Source organism: Mus caroli, unplaced genomic scaffold (genome assembly GCF_978045245.1).
Source record: "Mus caroli unplaced genomic scaffold, Mus_caroli_1 scaffold_9, whole genome shotgun sequence".
Classification (NCBI taxonomy): domain Eukaryota; kingdom Metazoa; phylum Chordata; class Mammalia; order Rodentia; family Muridae; genus Mus; species Mus caroli.
In genome coordinates, this window is record NW_028227264.1 from 67966001 (window position 1) to 67984064 (window position 18064).

At 45.0% G+C, this 18064-nt stretch overlaps 1 protein-coding gene across 15 annotated transcripts in view; it reads left to right on the forward strand.

Moving 5' to 3' along the window:
• Ank3 (ankyrin 3) overlaps positions 1 to 18064 on the forward strand; it is a 632326-nt gene that overhangs the window by 306687 nt on the left and 307575 nt on the right. For 3 of the 15 annotated variants that reach the window (XM_085842862.1, XM_085842863.1, XM_085842865.1), the window contains exon 1: positions 4832 to 5392. The exons of 8 other annotated variants lie outside the window; for them this stretch is intronic. In XM_085842862.1, coding sequence (XP_085698988.1) covers positions 5279 to 5392 — 114 coding nt within the window. In that variant the 5' untranslated portion in view covers positions 4832 to 5278. Of the gene's footprint in view, positions 1 to 4828; positions 5393 to 18064 lie in introns of those variants that run through there. 4 more of the 15 variants (XM_085842864.1, XM_085842868.1, XM_085842869.1 and 1 more) reach the window with 2 other exon arrangements.

The following is an 18064-nucleotide window of genomic DNA, read 5'->3' on the forward strand; positions in this document are numbered from 1 at the left end:
GCAGTGCTGAGGTCAGCCCCAGTTAGTTGAATGGACTGTCTTCTCAAGGGATGGAGGGTAGAGCCAGGGCTAAGACAGATGGTACCAAGGCCAGTGCTGGTGGGCCACAGGTGTCGCTCCCCAGGAGGAACACAGTCAGGGAGTCCTTCAGAGATACCCTGCTTTGCCTCTCATACCCTTTAAAAAGCACATCGCCTGTTTCATTTGCAGATGAAGAGTGAATGTGGCTGAGTTTGGAATTTGCCAAGGTGGGTCCTCACTGCTTGCTTTCTTGTTTCTCCACATCATTCTCTATCTAGAATGCCAAACTTAATGAAATAAAAATGGGTCCATTTTTCTTTGTGAGGGAACAATATTTTAACTTTGTTAGGATGAGCTCACACTATTTATGAATAACAGAGATATGGACTCATCAGGAATACTGTTCATGCCATCTGAGCAGACAGATCACTACTGACAACCTGAAGTCAAACTGGAGTACCAATTGAATCTAGTCTCCATTACCCTATAGTATATGTATAGAGAACTGTATCGATTCTATACACTGCCCAGCTTCCATACCTCTACTGCACAATATCTCTTTGAAGGTCAGTTCTGGGAGGAATCGGAGATGTGTTTATGATCAAAATACATTGTACGAAATTCTCAAAAGAAATGATTTTAAAACGAGGGAGGGAAAATACACAGCTCTCCTAAACTTTGGTCACCCAAATGGTCATGTTATGCCCATAGAAGTCACACACACACATCGTCAATCTGCCTGTAGACCCAGCTCAACAATATAGAAACACAATGTGGAGTGAGTGATAACCAGGAGAGGGCCAAGTATCAACTGGATGAGCTAGTGAAGTAATCAAAGCGTGCCTTGAGATAACGAGGAAGATGTAACAGTGGAGGATGGGGAGACAATCCAGGGACATGATAGCTTTGTCAATTCTCCTATCAATTGATTTGAGTTGTTTTCCTGCCGAGCATTTCCTCCCAATTGTTGAGTCTTCACTGAATATTACTTAAGGAATAACTCGTACTCCATTTAGCAATTCAGAAAGCAATTATTACTTTGATTTAGTAGTAGTTTCATGGTCTGATGCTGCATCTACAAGAGTTATTCTGAATGAAACTCATTCGCTCTGGTAAGCAATCAAGAATGACTTTGTGGCCAGGCGGTGGTGGCACACGCCTTTCATCTCAGCACTTGGGAGGCAGAGGCAGGCAGATTTCTGAGTTCGAGGCCAGCCTGGTCTACAGAGTGAGTTCCAGGACAGCCAGGGCTACACAGAGAAACCCTGTCTCAAAAAAATAAATAAATAAATAAATAAAATAAAATAAAAGAATGACTTTGTGAAGAGGAGTCACTTTCTGACATCGGTTGTGGTAACAGGCTGCCCACAGGGAAAGACCAAGACTCTTGGTTGCAGCATGCTTGTTTGAGGGTCACACATCAAATCCAGCTTCTAGAGGAAGGTGGGAGGAGCCGGAAGGTTGATGTTCTCTGCCCCTTCTCAGGACCAGCCAAGCAGCTGGAAGGAGCCTTGCATCCGTGTGACACGTCTCTCAATTGAAGGGATGGATTAGGAATTCTTTAGCTGAGACTTTCACAAACTAAGAACAATTTTCTCTTCCTTGAGTAAAGTCCTTGAGCTGGAACCTCACTTTTTAACAGTTCGACGGTCTTTGCTCTGGCCACGATCCTGTCTGTTAGGAGTGGGACTGGAAAGGTTGCTCTAGATATGAATGGCCACTGATCTGGCTTTCAGATGCTCCATCTTGCTATGTAGCTCTACATCAGCAACCCATTCTTGTCGCTGTTGGGGACCCACCACACCCTCCAGATGTATATGGTCTGTGCCAACCAGATCGTGGGCTGGTCTAACGGACATTGGAGCAGGATGGCTCAATGAAGCTTTAGTCAAGAAATGAAGAGACTGACTCTCTAGTAAAATGCTAAAAATGTAGGATGCACAGGGATGCCCTCCTTGGTAGACTCACTGTTTGGGCTCAGGGCTGTAAGCAGAGGGTAAAACCATGAATTTTTTCTAAGGAAAAACAAAACAAAACAAAACAAAACAAAACAAAACAAAACCTCAGGCTGGTGAGATGGCTCAGCGGTTAAGAGCACTGACTGCTCTTCTGAAGGTCCTGAGTTCGAATCCCAGCAACCACATGGTGGCTCACAACCATCCATAATGAGATCTGAAGCCCTCTTCTGGTGTGTCTAAAGACAGCTACAGTGTACTTACGTATCATAATAAATCTTTGGGCCAGAGTGAGCTGGGCCTGAGTGAGCAGAGGTCGCTCAGAGAACTCTCACAACCACATGGCTCACAACCATCTGTAAAACTACTGTGTATTCATATATGTAAAATAAATAACTAAATCTTAAAAAAAAAACTCTACTAGCTTGTGCCTAAGATTTTATTTTTGATGTGCTCCTGACTTACTAATATAAGTAAGTAGCCGATAGAATTTTCCTCATTATTGGGTCATAAAAGTCATACTACAGACTCAGCTTCTGGTCATTTTGGAGAAGCAATGGATTCCCCTACTGGGGAGTGCCCCAGCTTATTCTCTGTTACTGGTGGAGATCAATGATGGTATATTATTGCTTTGCCAGCCTCCCTTGGAAAAGTTACCTTGATCAAGGGTACGTATAAATATGCTACACTTTAAAAGTATCATTAGTGTCTATAAAGGGAGGAAAACAGATCGGGAAGCCAGAGGGAGAGTAGCCAGTTTTGTAGCTGGCTGCCCTCTTCAGCTGGCTGAAACTGTGTGAATATTCCTGAAAAGTATAGGACTTAGAATGATGCCACACAAAATTTTCACGTTATCCTTTCCTCTGCCCCACTTACATTTTGTGGAGGAAAAGACTCCTGGTGGGAAACCTAAAGCCACTAAGGTTTCCCACCAACCCAATTAGGGCTCGTCTGCTATTGAATTTGAGTTAGAATTAACTCTGTACCTTCATGGCCTTTGTCTGCTTCTTGCTAGATAAGATAGTCTGATAGGCAATATAGAATATAGAATATAGAAACCCTGTATGTAGATGTGCATGTGTATTTGTGTATTTGCATATGGACAATGTGTGGATATGCACACAAGCACGCACACACATCTTAGGTATTACCACCTCCCTTTTTAAAGGCAGTGTCTCTCATTGGCCTGGAACTGACCAAGTACACTGAGGGGGCTGGCCACTGAACCTCTGGGGTTTGCTGTCTCTACCTCCCCAACTTGTATTACAAGTGTGAGCTACCACGCCTATCTACTTTGTATCCACTGTGGGTTCTGGAGACCATAGGCAGGTTTTTATGATATGCCCTTTCCCCATACCTGAAATGCCTTCTTTGTGAAGATACTTCTGTGGAAATCAAGCTTGTGTGAATAAGTGTGCATAGCAGGCCCTCATCTACTGTGTGACCAGGGTGCTTCTCATTTGACCTCAGCGGCATGTGCCATCTACTTCTAATAAGACTATGGGCTGTGGGTCTTCCGGGTCCTGGAACCTGCCTGGCAAGTCCTTTAACACTGCCTGGCAATGTCTAGAGGACCTTCCATGGAAGAGAGGGGCCTCTGATGTCTCTAGCACAACACTCTGTGGGTACTGCTGCAAGGAGTTCCACTCAGTGTTCTTGATGTAAACCAGGTGCGAAACAGCTATGTGGAACCCCAACCCCATGGGCTTAATGGTCCATCTGTTGTGCAGCTCAGAGCTTCTTCCTCAAAGCCCAGTGTATCCACCTTCCAAGCTAAGGCCTGCTGTGCTCAGACCACACTAGGGAGCCTCTTTCTATTCCCCTTACTTTCTTGATGATACGGAGATGTCTTAACTTGAGCCCACAGGCTTTGGGCCCAGTCTAGCATTTCGGATGTTTCTTGCAAAAACGGTCAATGTTAGTGCTGGTGTCTGTGTGTGTTTGTGTGTGTGTGTGTGTGTGTGTGTCAGTGTATGTGAGTGCCTGAGTGTTTGAGTGTGTCTACGTGTGTGTGTGCACATGCATGTGTATGTCTGTGAGTGTGTGAGTGTGTCTGTGTGTGTGTCAGCTTGTGAGTGTGAATATACATGTATGTATGTTTGTGTCAGTGTGTGTGAGTGCCTGAGTGTTTGAGTGTGTCTATGTGTGTGTGTCAGTGTGTGTATGTATGTGTGTGAGTGTGAGTGTGGGTGTGTGTATGTTTCATTCCCTATTTAGGAGATCTCTTCCAATGCACGCTCAGAAGACCCCAGTATCTCTGAGCCTTCTTGCCTCACTTCTCACAATGAATATTCAGAGGCTGCAGTCACCAAGGACTCAGGTCCTACTACTACAGCCCTAGCATGAAAGCTACCAGGAAACACTGATGACAGGCCCGCCCTCCCCCCCCCTCTCTGCCCCTCACATGGCAGTAGAGGAGAGAGTCCTGGGGAACCTCTGAATCAGGCATCTGTCCCTCCCAACAGTGGGCTCACGCCTTTCTGGATAGTGTGTTGTCATGAGCATGTTGTTTTAAAAAGACAACAGACCCTTCTGTACTCCTCCCCACAGAATGCATCAGGACTAACTGGGCATAATGGATGCCCTGTTGAGAGCAGCAGTGCATGCATTGTTTGCCTGAAAATTCGCTCAGCATCTCCCTGGGAAAACGTGGCTGATTTATTTTATATATTTTGCCACCATCAGCAGTTGAACTCAAGCTGCTCCGTTCTCTGAAGGGTTAATTTTCGCTCGGTGCGGATCTAGGCTGATGGATAAATTGCAGCTCTCTCTCTCTCTCTCTCTCTCTCTCTCTCTCTCTCTCTCTCTCTCTCTCTCTCTCTGTCTCTCTCTTTTTGTGGAGGATTCTGAAGCCTTTTCTTCAGGATTAGTGCTGGCTTCTCGGCTGCCGCATGTGGGGTGACTCCGGATCTTTCTCCTTTACAAGAGCCACCCTTTGCAGCATTCCCCCTTTGGAGGAACCACTTAGACACTTCCAGCTGGTGGCAGGGGATGCGGCCATAACACAGCTCCTCCGGTCCCAGCTGCCTCCACTACAGCCTCTGCACCAGGATGGCTGCGCTCTCCTCAAGAGGGGAAGGCTCAGCAAGGTGTAGGATGAGATCTGGCCCCTGCTGTGGTGGGTTTTGAAAGCTGCAGTTTCCCCAGCATCTCTGCCTCTCTGCCTCTTGGATGCCTTTCTGCTCAGGCTTCTCTCCTGTGAGGGCTATGCTGCTCTATGCCTGATTAGTGGTACCCAAGGAGATCACCTTTCTCAGAGAAAGCTCTGCGCGCTTGAGACAGGGTCTTTTTTCAAATGCATTATGGCTCATGCCGCCTCCCAGTTAAAGAAAAACAGGGATTTAGAAATCAATGCGGAAGAAGAGACTGAGAAAAAAAGGAAACACCGCAAACGGTCCCGGGATCGCAAGAAAAAGGTAGCTATGTGTGCCATGGCCTCTCATCTTTGTGTGTGGATCTCCTTTGACATCTGTGGCAAGCATGGAGAGATCTTTTCACGTGCAGCATAGAGCGTAAATTGGGAGTAAAGATGGGGGGCTATTGGTGAAGCATGGTTACAGGCTGGGCTTGGGCCAGGGATGCCTTTCTCTGAGGGGGCTGAGTGGGGGTATGATTGCAGGGCTCTGCAGAAGGTGCGCCTCACTTTTCAGAGGCTCCGGCACGTTTGTACAACACACAAGGGTGTTGTCAAGGAGTTAAAGTTACTTTCTTTGCAGCTGGGTCAAGGTTAAATCGACTGCAGGTGACTTGTGTTTGTGGGAGAGCCGGCCTTTGTACTTCTTAGAGGTCCATTGTGCGGAAAAGGAGCTCTGTGTTGAAAGTGTGTCACATGTGTGCCTGTCCTGGGCAGCTTTGTGACCTCAAGCTAGCTCCTGTTCTGCCTTCTTGCTGTCCTTGGGCCTCTTATCTCCAGGAGGCATTTTTTTCAGCTGGGGTTCTGCCATGGAAATGAGCTACTAGAAATAACTTTGTGTGTGTGTGGTTAAATAGAACTGAAATCAGAGGTTTGAGTCTTACCTGCTGGGCGAGAGTGATCCTAAATGGAGGAATTCCTGTGACATGGGGGTGGAGGAGAGAGCCCTGCAGCCTTTATCACTGATGGCCTGAGATCAAAGCCCTGATGGGGCACTGTGTACCCCCTTCTGATGTCTAGGATTATGGGAGAGGGAGACACAGGAGAGAGATTCTGGGCCAGTGGTATATTTCATTGCAGCTAAAGATTTCTTACTATTTGATAGCTTTGCCCTTTAAGATGACTCCTGGGTACTGGCTGCTCTGCGATGCTCCAAAGGACTTTCCCTGCATGGCAATTAATCAAATTTGACCAAACCCAGTGATCTGAATATAGAAGCCAGTCATAAAGCATTGTGGTGTGTCTTTGTGTGAATACCCTAAGGAAAAGGAGGCCTCTCTATAGTTCTCTGCCTTGATCTGTCTGCTTTGCAAATGACATGCAAATTCCATCCCCATCCTCTCTTCAAGGGAGAGATGGTGATCTGGCTCGGGTATCTTTCCGGGTTCCTTTGGGGTTAGGAGAAGGTCTTCTGCCTTTTGAGAGGGAGCAGCCTGTAGGAGATAGGATTTGGAGGGCTGCGGTGGTTTTGCGGCAAGGTGTTACATTTGCACAATTTCCCTTGGGGTGTTGGTGTAAATAAACTCCTTGGCTCTGCTTTCATGGAAGTACAAACTTGGGGTAAGGAATTCTGTGCTGGTTCGTTTCAAAACCTCCTATAGCAGAGTTGGGAGATGACCGTGGTTTGTTAGGCTCTAGTCTTGCTTTATTCTATGGGGTTCGGCTAGGAGAAGGTCAGTATGGATGGCCTCTTGCCAAATAGCCCTGCCTCCACTCCCTGATGCTAAATGGCCTTCCATGACACCGAGGTACAGGGACTTTTTTTTTAAAATAAAGATTCAGTGTCACCCTGAAGGTTGACGGCAGGACCTATGTAGCACAATGGCTGTCCTGGTCCCCCGTGTGACTAGGAAGCCACACGGGGGAAGGGTGAGGTAGAGTTGCTTCAGGACTCACTGAGCTAGAGCAAAAGCTTCGTGGACCAGAATGCTTTGCTAGAAGTGTGACAATCTGCCCAATGTAAATCTCTTAGCAACCGGAGGGCCACATAGCGCAATATCAATATCGCCATTGTGGACAGGCAAGCTGGTGTAGATACATTCTTCTCAGGACACTCAAACAGGAGCTGCAGAAAGTGGCTTAGGAATGACACTATCACAGTGTCACAGATGTATTACCTGAAAAAGATAGACCCTGTGGTCAGATTTTTTTTTCATGGATGGCTCTTAGTGTACAGGGTAACAGTTTGATTACTTTGAAGACAAACTCCCTATCCACTTTGTATCCAAATGTAACTTTCATTCTCTGAATTGTTTGGCTTTGAGCCTCTCCTGAACCTTTTCCTAGAATTCTCATCAGGGCCCGTGCGCTACTTTGTTCTGTAGGACAGAGCCTGTACCAATAGAAGGGGGAAAGCTGTTTGTAAATACTGCTTTGTGGTTACTTATGCGGATAGTTGTTCATAAGCAGAATTATCCTCTAGGATCTTCTAATTCTGTAAAAGCATAGTGGACACTCTCAGACAACCCTTTATAGAAAAGCTTAGGAAGTATCCAAGTTGCTGTTATATAAAAGATCCTCTGACTTAGACATGGAAGACTTTGGTCCATGGCAAACCCACAGTTCAGGCTTAAACAAGCCCAAGATGACCCTGTCTTGACTTTTATGACATAGCAGCAAACATCACGAGATAAGATTAAGTATTATAGTCTAATCAGAATGCCTAGGAACTATAATGCCAGACTGTCCTCCACCGGGTTTCTTGAAGCCAGTTAACTGCACATTTATTTTGTTTTAGATAATGTTAACTAGGAGCACAGACTCTCTCTCTCTCTCTCTCTCTCTCTCTCTCTCTCACACACACACACACACACACACACACACACACAGGCACAAAAATGCTAATGAATTTGTAATTAGTTGAATTTTAATAAAGATGTTTTATTTTGAGTAACTTAAGTAGTTTTAAGTGGGTTAAAAGAGAAACGCATCTAAGAAATTCATCTTCAAGCCTGTATTGAGGGTTGAAGGTGGGGAGGCTATTGGAGATGGACCCCAGGTCCCTGCACATGCTCAGTGCCCACTCTCCGGCTGAGATCTATCCAGGCCCCTCATTCTGTTTGAAGTGACTACAAGCAAAGTTTTAATGGATATTGGTTTAAAGACAGATAGTTCTTCCCATAGTTCCCTGTGGATCTTTCTGACATAGTTCTGTTTCCCTGCACACACCCCTCCCCTAATGGGCTGCTTAGGGCTTTCAGCAGAAGAAGGCAAGCCAAAGCGGGCACAATGCCCTACCTAGGTGATGCCAGGTCTCTGTTCTTGGCAGCTTGCAGAGAGAAACGATGTCACTGGCCCATAGGTGTATGTAAGTAGAAGGCCCACCCTGCCCCAGACAGAAGGAGGCATGAGCTCACTTCTGGCAGTGCCCTGCAGTTTCTGCATGCTCCTTGCTGCCATTATCCATGGTCTCTGCATGTTCTGCCCTTCCCCTCAACCCCACGAGCTACTAGCATTTCTGCACTGAGAACCATCAAGAAAAATAAGTCTAATTTATGTAGTACGTTGTCACCAGACATGAATATCTGCTTGTTTATATTTGCAATATCTGGTAAAAAAAAAAATCAAACCAAAGCAAGATAAACAAACCCTTGAAGTCTGCCTGAGGGAACACCCAACACTCAGGTTCTATGGAGATTCTTCTTTATGTCTCTGGGCATAGCTGACACAGTGCTGGGTACTGGCATGAACTGGAAATCATGTGAGTAGTTCAGTGTTGTGAGCACTATCATTTCTGATTGCTAGATGTTGAATTTGAATAATCAATAGTGAAGTAGGAATAAATTCTCACTGTTTCATTCTTACATTTGTTTATTCATTCAATCATTGTGCACGAGATGAGTTCTACCAATCAGATTTGGCAGTGGATGTTAGCTACAAAGTTAAAAAAGAAAATAGTTGTAACAGTATGATAGCTCCCAAGAGAGATGAGAAGAGAGATAAACCCACCTTCCATCACCTCCTCCTCGGGGCAGAAAAAGCACCCAAGAGCTTTACAGAGATCTCCCTACTTCAGTTTTCTACAACAGGTTCAGAGAAGGGTCTGAGCTTTGGAGGACAAGACAGGAGTGTAAGGACCCCAGGGGTCAAAATGGTGACCACAGGAGAAACCGCTGGGCTACCTGGAAAGCAGACAGTATTTTGGAATGTTTTGGGGGAATGGAGGTCTGAGTATCTGGCAGAAAAAGTCAGGAGGAAGCAGAATATGCAGACCTGTGTGTGTGTGCCATCCTACAGGGATTGGCCGGATTCCTGCTCCAAGGTGGCAGGGTGGCTGTTCTGGAGCAATTCATTGCTTGTCTGTGTTGTAGACAGCAGCGGCAGAGCAGTCAGGAAGCTGGGATGGTGATCCAGGCAGGAAGATGCTGGGAGCCCAACCTGGGGGAGGGCGGGAATGTGCCAACAGAGAGGGGGTGTGGCATGCGAAAGATATTTAAGGGAAGATGCAGTAGAACTTGGCAATGGCTTGTAGGTGGGAAGTGAGAAGAAATCAGATTCTAGGGAAGCTGCCAAGTTCCTGGCTCTAAGGGAGACAAAAGAATCACAGTTCCTGGATCCAAGCCTTCGCTCCCAGGCCCATTTGCTGACCAGGTACCATGCACCAGGTGGGGCTGTCTTTGCATTGCCTGGTGGCCAGAGGCTCATTTAACATTCTCAAGGACCCAGCGAAGTGTGTGTTTTTAGTGCCTCTATATTGCAGATGAAGAAGTTGAGTCATAAGCCAGTAGACTGATGTCTGGAGTTCCCACCCCTGGTCTCAGGAAGCTCCAGTGTGGGCTGTCCAGTTCTCTTGACACACTATTGCATGATTGCTATGAAGCATCCATTCTGCCACTACTGTATATACAATAGACTTGTGGGGATGTGGCTCAGTTGCTAAAGTGCCTGTTGTATAGTGCCTGTTGTATAAAGCGTGATGACTGGAGTTTGGTCCCCAGCATCTACATAAAAAAGATGGGCATGCTAGTGTGTGCCTGTAATCCCAGGACTTGGAGAGGTGGGGGCAAGCAGATCGCTGTGACTCACTGGCTAGCTATCCTAGCTGAAGGTGCATGCCAGGCCACAAAATGAGTTTGAAAAGAACAAAAGATTGAAGGCTCTTCAAGTATGACAAGAGAGGTTGACCTCTGACCTCTATATGCACATATCTGCACACATGTGCACCCACTCGAACACATACAAACACAAGAAGAAAAATTTAAAACTTATAAATGGCCTTCTTTCAGAAAGTTTTGTAAATGAGAATGTATTGCTTATATCAGAAATCTCAGGTTAGTGGGCATCTCAGAATAATTCAGCATTGTCATGTGTCTTTCTTTCTCATCCTCTGGGTCATGTAGTTTAAGGTTTTACCTGAAATTTCTGCCTTTCAGTGTTAATTTTGAGGCATGTAAATGTTTTACCTGCATGTATGTCTGTGTACCATGTCTGAGGCCAAAAGAAGGCCTCAGATCCTCCCTGGAACTGGAGTTACACAGAGCCACCATATAGTTGATGGGAATGGACTCAGGGTCCTAGGAAAGAGCATTCAGTCCTCATGACTTCTGAGCCATTTGAACCCCCTCCCCGCCCCAAGTTCTGTGTCCTTAAAATGTATTTGAGCACTGCAAATGAAAATTACCAACACTAGGGCTTCAAAGGCCAGCTTAATGGCCTCTCAGGAGTGTGCACATGCCTGTACTACGTCAAAGGGATTCTAAGAGATTAATGTTTTATCTCTCTTCTCCATGGCATGGATATTATTTTTTATCTCCATTTGTTCATAAAAGGATTTGCCTAATGTCTTGTAACTAGTCCGTGGTGAACGTAAACTTCTTGGGTAAGGTCAAAGCAATGAAGGGCTGAGAACAGACTTCAGAATACGTGAACTGTGTCTCTTGCTGGGATGTTTCATGCGTCTTGACACATTACAGTTTCCCTCATACCTAGCCAACTAGATATTTATGTCGTAAGGTGCTGGGTTGTGCATTCACCCTGCAACTGGGCTTTTACAGGATGCGATTGCTCAGACCCTCAGGAGCTTATCCTGGTTCCTTATTTATCAAGAAGAGAAATCCCAGGTCTCTGGGGGAGCCCATTCTATCTGTTGCTGAGCTTGTATGCTGAGCTGTGATATGTGTTTTCATGTAGTTTATATGTGTTTTCATGTAGTTTCGTGTAGTTTATCCAGGAGACCATGATCTTTGAGGCCAGGTGATAACAATTGGCTATAAACGAACTGAGTCTTGCTGCATCAGGGTCAGTTGATGGGGTCAGTTGGCAGATAGAGGATTGAAGGGGTGAATGGACGGTAGCCCTGCGTAATGATCATGAGCACAGAATGGAGGCTGTTATGCGAGGTTGGATGCTGGCATTATCACTCAACTGCATGACCTTGGGCCTCAACCTCTTCATCTGCAACGTTGTCTGTCATTGTAGTGAGAATGTGCATGTGCGTGTGTGTGTGTGTGTGTGTGTGTGTGTGTGTTAGCAACAGGCCGTAGGGAGAGACAGTGAATGTCTGGAGAGCATAGCGGATGAACCACATAGAGTTGACTGTTGCTGCCATTGAGGACGTACAGAACAGAAAAATAAACTACATCACTCGAATCCAGCACTTTCGGGAGTTATACCAGTTATAACTCCCAGAACCCCACAGGTCAGCTCCTGAGGAACATCTTGCAGAGCGCAGAAGGGTGCTTAACTCCCTCCTAGGAAGCCTGCAAGCCTTTGCCCTTGACTGGCACACCATTATCCTGGGGATACAGAATACATCTGCATTAAGACTTGTCAGCCAGCAGGCTGGTTTCCCCACCTCATTCATACCATGCTACTATGTTTCCTCTATAATTTTCTCTCATCTGTTCATTCAGAGCACTATGCACTCATTCACTATTGATCAGCTAGTACGGCGAAATCATATTAGACATAAGTGATACATTTATTAATAGGTCTGAATGTGTTTTATAAACTCAGAGGTTTAGGGCTTTCCCCACCATGGTTTGTTTTTGGTTTTGTTTTTATTTGTTTTTTCCCCAAGATAGGGTTTCTCTCTGTAGCCCTAGCTGTCCTGGAACTCCCTATGTAAACCTTGATCTCAGAGATCCACCTGCCTCTCTGCCTTCTCAGTGCTGGGATTAAAGGCATGCACCACGATATACAACTTTATTTTTTTATATTTCTAAAGATACTTTTGTTAGTTCTTTGGGAATTTGAGTTTTGAGCATATTCACCCCTCCTCCAGCTCCTTCCCTATTTATTCTCCCCATTCACCCAACTTTGTGACTTCTTTTTTTTTTCCCCCACCTGTCAAGTTCGGTCTCTGTTTCCCATCCTTTCATAGATGTGTGGCCGTCCAGTGGAGTGTGGTCAGCTTACCGGTGGCAACACTGTTAAAGACACTGATGCTGCCCCCTTCCAGAAGCTAGATCACCAGAAGTTCCTTGGCCAGGGGTGGGACCTTCCTGTTTCATGCTGGGATTTGCTCTGGCCCAAGCTTGCACATGACTTGAGAATCCCATAGTAGCCACTGTGAGTTCACATGTGTAGCTGCCTATTGAAGGAAATATTAAAAAATGAACCTGCCAACTCTCCATCGAGCCGGACAACCTTGCTGCGCTCCTGCCGGCCCACTAACTCTCCAGCCATGTGGGATCACAGGGCTCCTGCCAGGCCATCTCTCCAGCATGGGCCCCAGAGTTCCTCTTGATACCACACAACACCCCATGCACCCCACAGTCAGCCATCTCAACACCTAATTACCTGGTAGAATCAAGACTCTTAAAGCTTAATTAACCAATCAGATTTATGGATCAATAATATCACAATTTACAAGATGCCAATACAATAATTTCAGAGCCAATTGATAATGATAAAAGCTTTATCCCAATATTCCTAACCTTGTGAAATCATAGCTACTTGTGTCTGGTAAACACCATACGGATTCACATCCACAGCCATCTTCCTTCTCTTCCCTGTCTCTGTAACTCTTAGCTCTGCCTCCCTTTTCCCTGTCTAATCACAGGCCTCCTTGGCACTAATGTACTTAGACAGGGAAAATCCTGTGACAGCTGCCCTGCTGTGTCCTGTACCTGTTTACTGCCTCTGGCTCTTAGAGCCTTTCTGTTCCAGCAATGCATTCATCTACAGGTATAACAGTGAGTCACTAGGAGTAATTTTAATATTTTGCCCACTTAGAATAACACTAGTAGGTTCGCCCTGAGACCTACGACTTGTTTAGCTACATATTCTTGGCCCAACAATGATGCCAGGTATGGGTTTCATCCTGTGGAGTAGAATTTAAGTCCAATCAGAAACTGGTTGGTTGTTCCCATGGTGTTCATGCCAGTATTGCACCAGTGAGTGTGTCTTGCCAGGCCAGTGTTATCATAGCTCTGTGAGTCCTACTGTAGCTGTTGATAACTTTTTTTTTTCAATTCCCCTTCAGACTCATAATCTTTTTGTATGCTAATTTTCCTTTTTGCAACATGATACATCTATAATCTGTGTATGTTGCTTTCTGGAATCTTAACACGGAAAAATGTTCACTTTTCATTAGTTTTCTTAGGGAGATTTCACCAGCAGGTAAGTGTGTTTTGACCCTATCACATTTTATTTGCATCTACCGATTCATGTAATAAAACCATCAGTGGAGTGTGGTGGCCCATACCTTTAACACTCGAACTCAAGAGGCAGAGGAGTGAGTTCCAGTGCAGCCAGGGCTATATAGTGAGTCCTTGGGCTCGGTACTGGTATCACAAAGGAGGGATTTCTAGACCACCCCCCCCCTTCTCCCACTTAGATAGAGCTTGCCTTGATCTACACAGACAGGTAAAAGATGATAAGCAAACAAAGAAATAAGTATTTTTGTGGATTTCCTGTGTGCTCAGGACCTTTTGAATTCTTCATAGTCTTCATGTTTATGTCAGTGCTGTAAGAACGCAGTGTAATTCATGTATTCAGAGATCAACACCTTGGCAGCCTACCCTGGGTCTGTACCATTCTCAGTCCCGTGTTAAGGCTGTCACAACCTCGGGTGAGGTTTTCTTAGGGTCTCTACTAATGGGAGTCCAGGGTAAACCCAACATCAAGAAAATAATGATCCCTTTTTGAGAAACTAAAAGTTAAATGTCTTAGGAGTTGAATTTTTTATTAGTCCTTGATGTTTGGATGCAAAGGCCTAGAGTTGTACAAACAACTGCCCTTTCAGATAATGCAGTTATACGTTTAAAGTAGTGTTTACGTGGACTCTAGTCACCGAAAAGTGTTTATTTATAGATGTTGATGTGTCGATTCAACATGAAAGGGGAATGCCTGTATACATCATGATGTTGTGTTAATTTCACTCTGAAGAGGCATTTGCCTTGAGAGAGAACTTTTAAAAGCCAATAGCTCCTTGTAGTTTTGCTCAAATTGGGATTCTTCTGCTCTGTATACATTAAAAGAGAGCAAAGCAGTAGAACCCCACTTTGAATCTTTAGCACATAGTCAGGATTTTATTCTGGGCCCTGTCGGATTCTTGGAAGATGTTGGGCTGTTGGGGAATCTGCCGTGTGGACCACATAATAAAGAATGAGAGAGAGGAGGGATGGGTGGAGGGATGGAGGGGTGGTGGTGGAGCAGGCCATGGGGCAGTAGGAAGGAAATTACTCCAGAATGTTCTAGGTCCTAAAGGTAGAAATATAGACACATTTGTTACCTGCATGGAGCTGTCTCTACAGACCCTGCAACTTCAGTCATTCAAACAGTAGTATTTTATCCCGGTGAAATGTAGTTTTGTAAGAAGTCTAAGAAGGACAAGGGAGATGGTTCAGTGGGCCAAGTGCTTGCCTCAGAAGAGGAAGAAGCTGAGTTTCTATCCCCAGAATGCACCTAGCACTCTCTCAAGGGGATGGGAGAGAGAGAGACAAGAATCCCAGTAATTCAGGCCAGTTAGTGTAGTGTAGCAGTTGGGGAAGCAGAGACTGTGACTTAAGGAAGATCTAAGGAGAGGACCGGTACCCATGGTTGTTCCCTGACCTCCACACTGTAGAACACATGTGCTCATAATCACACACACACACACACACACACACACAGAGAATAAAACCAGAAGTCCATACAGTTGAATGTTTGAAAGCATGGTTAATTTTAAGAGGACCAGGACATTAATAAGGCATGTAAAACGGGTGGTATATAGAGAGGCGTGGGACTGAGGGGTGAGTATCACTCACTGTGACCAAGGCTGGATGTTAGTTCACAGTGAAGCTGCTATTGATTGGTGAAGGTGCTATTGATTGGCCTGGAACAGCACCTCCCTGGGTGTCAGTTCCCATATTGATCAACAGGGATATTTGTTATTTTAGTAGAGACACGGTAAGGCAGCTCATGTTGCCAGCTTCCTGGAATCCAGGGAGCTGCTTAGCAAGGTTCCCAGCCTCTTTTCCTGTCACATGGTCTTAAATGGAACTGAGCAGCTACAGCCAAAGAGAAAGGGGGAGGAGCTCTAAGAAAACCCGAGAATGCCTCTGAGCTCTCTGGCAGCTCACAAACAGTTGTTATTACTCACTGAATGGACTGGTGGATGACATTGTATAAATACATCACTGACCCCCACATAGCATTTGAGTGCCTCAGGTTAGCTCTTCGGACCCTCTTCCCTAGACCCTCTGGGAATTAAATCCACCATTCTGAGAACTGCTCCCAAAGACTCCTGTGTTAACTACACTTTGCATTCATTAACACCCATGCTAATTAGTTTCTCCGTGTCTGCATGGTCACCTACGTAAACACTCAAGAGGGCTCAAGAACCATATGCACAGGGACTGGCAAGATGGCTCGGCAGGTAAAGGCACTCGCCCCCAAGCCTGACACCATGGGTTCAATTCTTGGGACCCACGTAGTAGAAGAGAAAACTGACTCCCTCAAGTTGTCCTTTGATCTACACAAATGTACTATGGCACATCCCCTACACAGAAATCAACATTTTTTTTTTTAAACAACTGTGTTTACAGGCAAACGATTCCCTGAACAAGTGGCCTTCATTTTGCAAATTGAGCCAGATTTCTGTTGATGTGTTTATTTGACTAAAGGTAGCTCCTCGGGCTGTGTGACCCTTCACTGTTTACAAGACATGTAATGCATATGTGTGTGTGCATACATTTTCAGATGCATATTTACATGTATAGGGGTCATTACCAGTTTTCCATGCCCTGTATAATGGCCACAGTAGAGTTAATGTAGCAGTTTTATGCTCATTGTGAACTGAAGGGAGAATGAATGTTCTGTCCTGCATCATGCCTATCTCCAGAACTCGTAGGAATCTGTGGGCTATCTTCATCAGCCTAACCACTTCTGCCAAATTCCTAAGTTACTGTGATCTACAGCTTCTGTTTTAATCAAGTGTCTGTTGCTGCATGGTCCAGAGCAACTCAGGAAAGAAAAGGTTTCCTCTTAACAACTCTCGAGTCAATGTCCATAAGTGAGGGAAATCAGGTGGGGAACTCAAGGCAGGAACCTGGAGGCAGGAACTAAAGCAGAAGCCATGGAGGAGTGCTACTTACAGCCTTGCTCCCCAACACTTGTCTGGCTTGCTTCTGTACACCATCTAGGACCACCTGCTCAGGAATGCGATCACCCTCAGTGGACTGGGTCCTCCCTACCACATCAATTAGTAATTAACATAATACCCCCAGACTTGCCTACAGGCAAATCTTATGGAGACATTTTCTCAATTAAGGGTCCCTCTAGCGAGATAGAAGACAGTCTTATCATTTTACACTCATGACTTTTATATATATATATATATATATATATATATATATATGAACTCAGAGGTAGAATGTGGCATAGAAATTACCCCTTCCTTTATTAATTGATCCCTAAGTCATTGACCTAAGAGGGTCAGATTGGGCATGCAAAGTGAATCAATGTGTGGAGTTCCTGTGACAATGAAGATTACAATTTCCTGTTTAGGAGAATCGAGCCTAGAATGTCCCAGCGTGTTACCTCATGTGCCCTAACTCACTGCTGTAAAGGGGAAATTCAAGCCCAGCTGAGCCCTCTTCCCATCCTGAGCCTTTCCCACCACCCTAAACCTACTATAGCGGTCTCATGTCACTCCTGGGAGCACGTCTTCTCGACAGCCAGTCATAGTGTGCTGTGCTGGGAACCCTTGCTTGAGACACCACCACCACCACCTCCCCCAACCCCCACCTCTTATCCCTGTCTCCTGGGGACACGACAAACTGAGACATTGTGAATGAAGGCTGACAACTTGATGTTACTTCAAATCGTCTTCTCTTCATTCTTTGCCAATCCATCTTCCCTGACGAAGGCTAAATTCCTAACAGTGATAAAGAGCTATACGTGCTACGGATCCCTAAAATGTTTGGTTTTTTTTTTTTTTTTGAAGCATAATAGCAAATAGTTTTGCATATCTGACTGGCTCTTTTGGTTCTTCTTTAATAAGTCTTATTTCCATGTTTTCCATGGTTTTCCATTTTATCCTAATGGTTCAATGAAATGACTAGCTTCTGTTAGTAGCTTACTCAGCACAGAGAGTAGAAATCCAAAGGCAATGAAGAGAGAGGTAAGAGGCGGGCATCAACATCGGAAAGCTATTTGAAAAGATGACAGAATGTTAAAACTGAATTCCAGTGGGGTTTGTCAAACATTAAATGAAAACATTTAATGATTTTCATCATCATCAAAAAAAAAATCTCCTGGCCTTATCAGTGGTCTTAGCTTCCCCTTAACTGTGAGAACAGCGGGCACAAATGAGGTCTAATTTTAGGGAAACTAGAGAGATTAGCTAAGACAGTAGACATAAATACTCCAAATTAATGGCTTGTGGGTTCCGCTAGCAAACTCAGCTTGATATCTTAGGAAACCCACCAGCAAATGTTAGACACGATGTTTAGTAATATGATTGACAGGTACCAAAGGCTGTTGTTTCCATTCATGCTTGAATAAATCTTTTAAGAAAGCTGGACCTAGT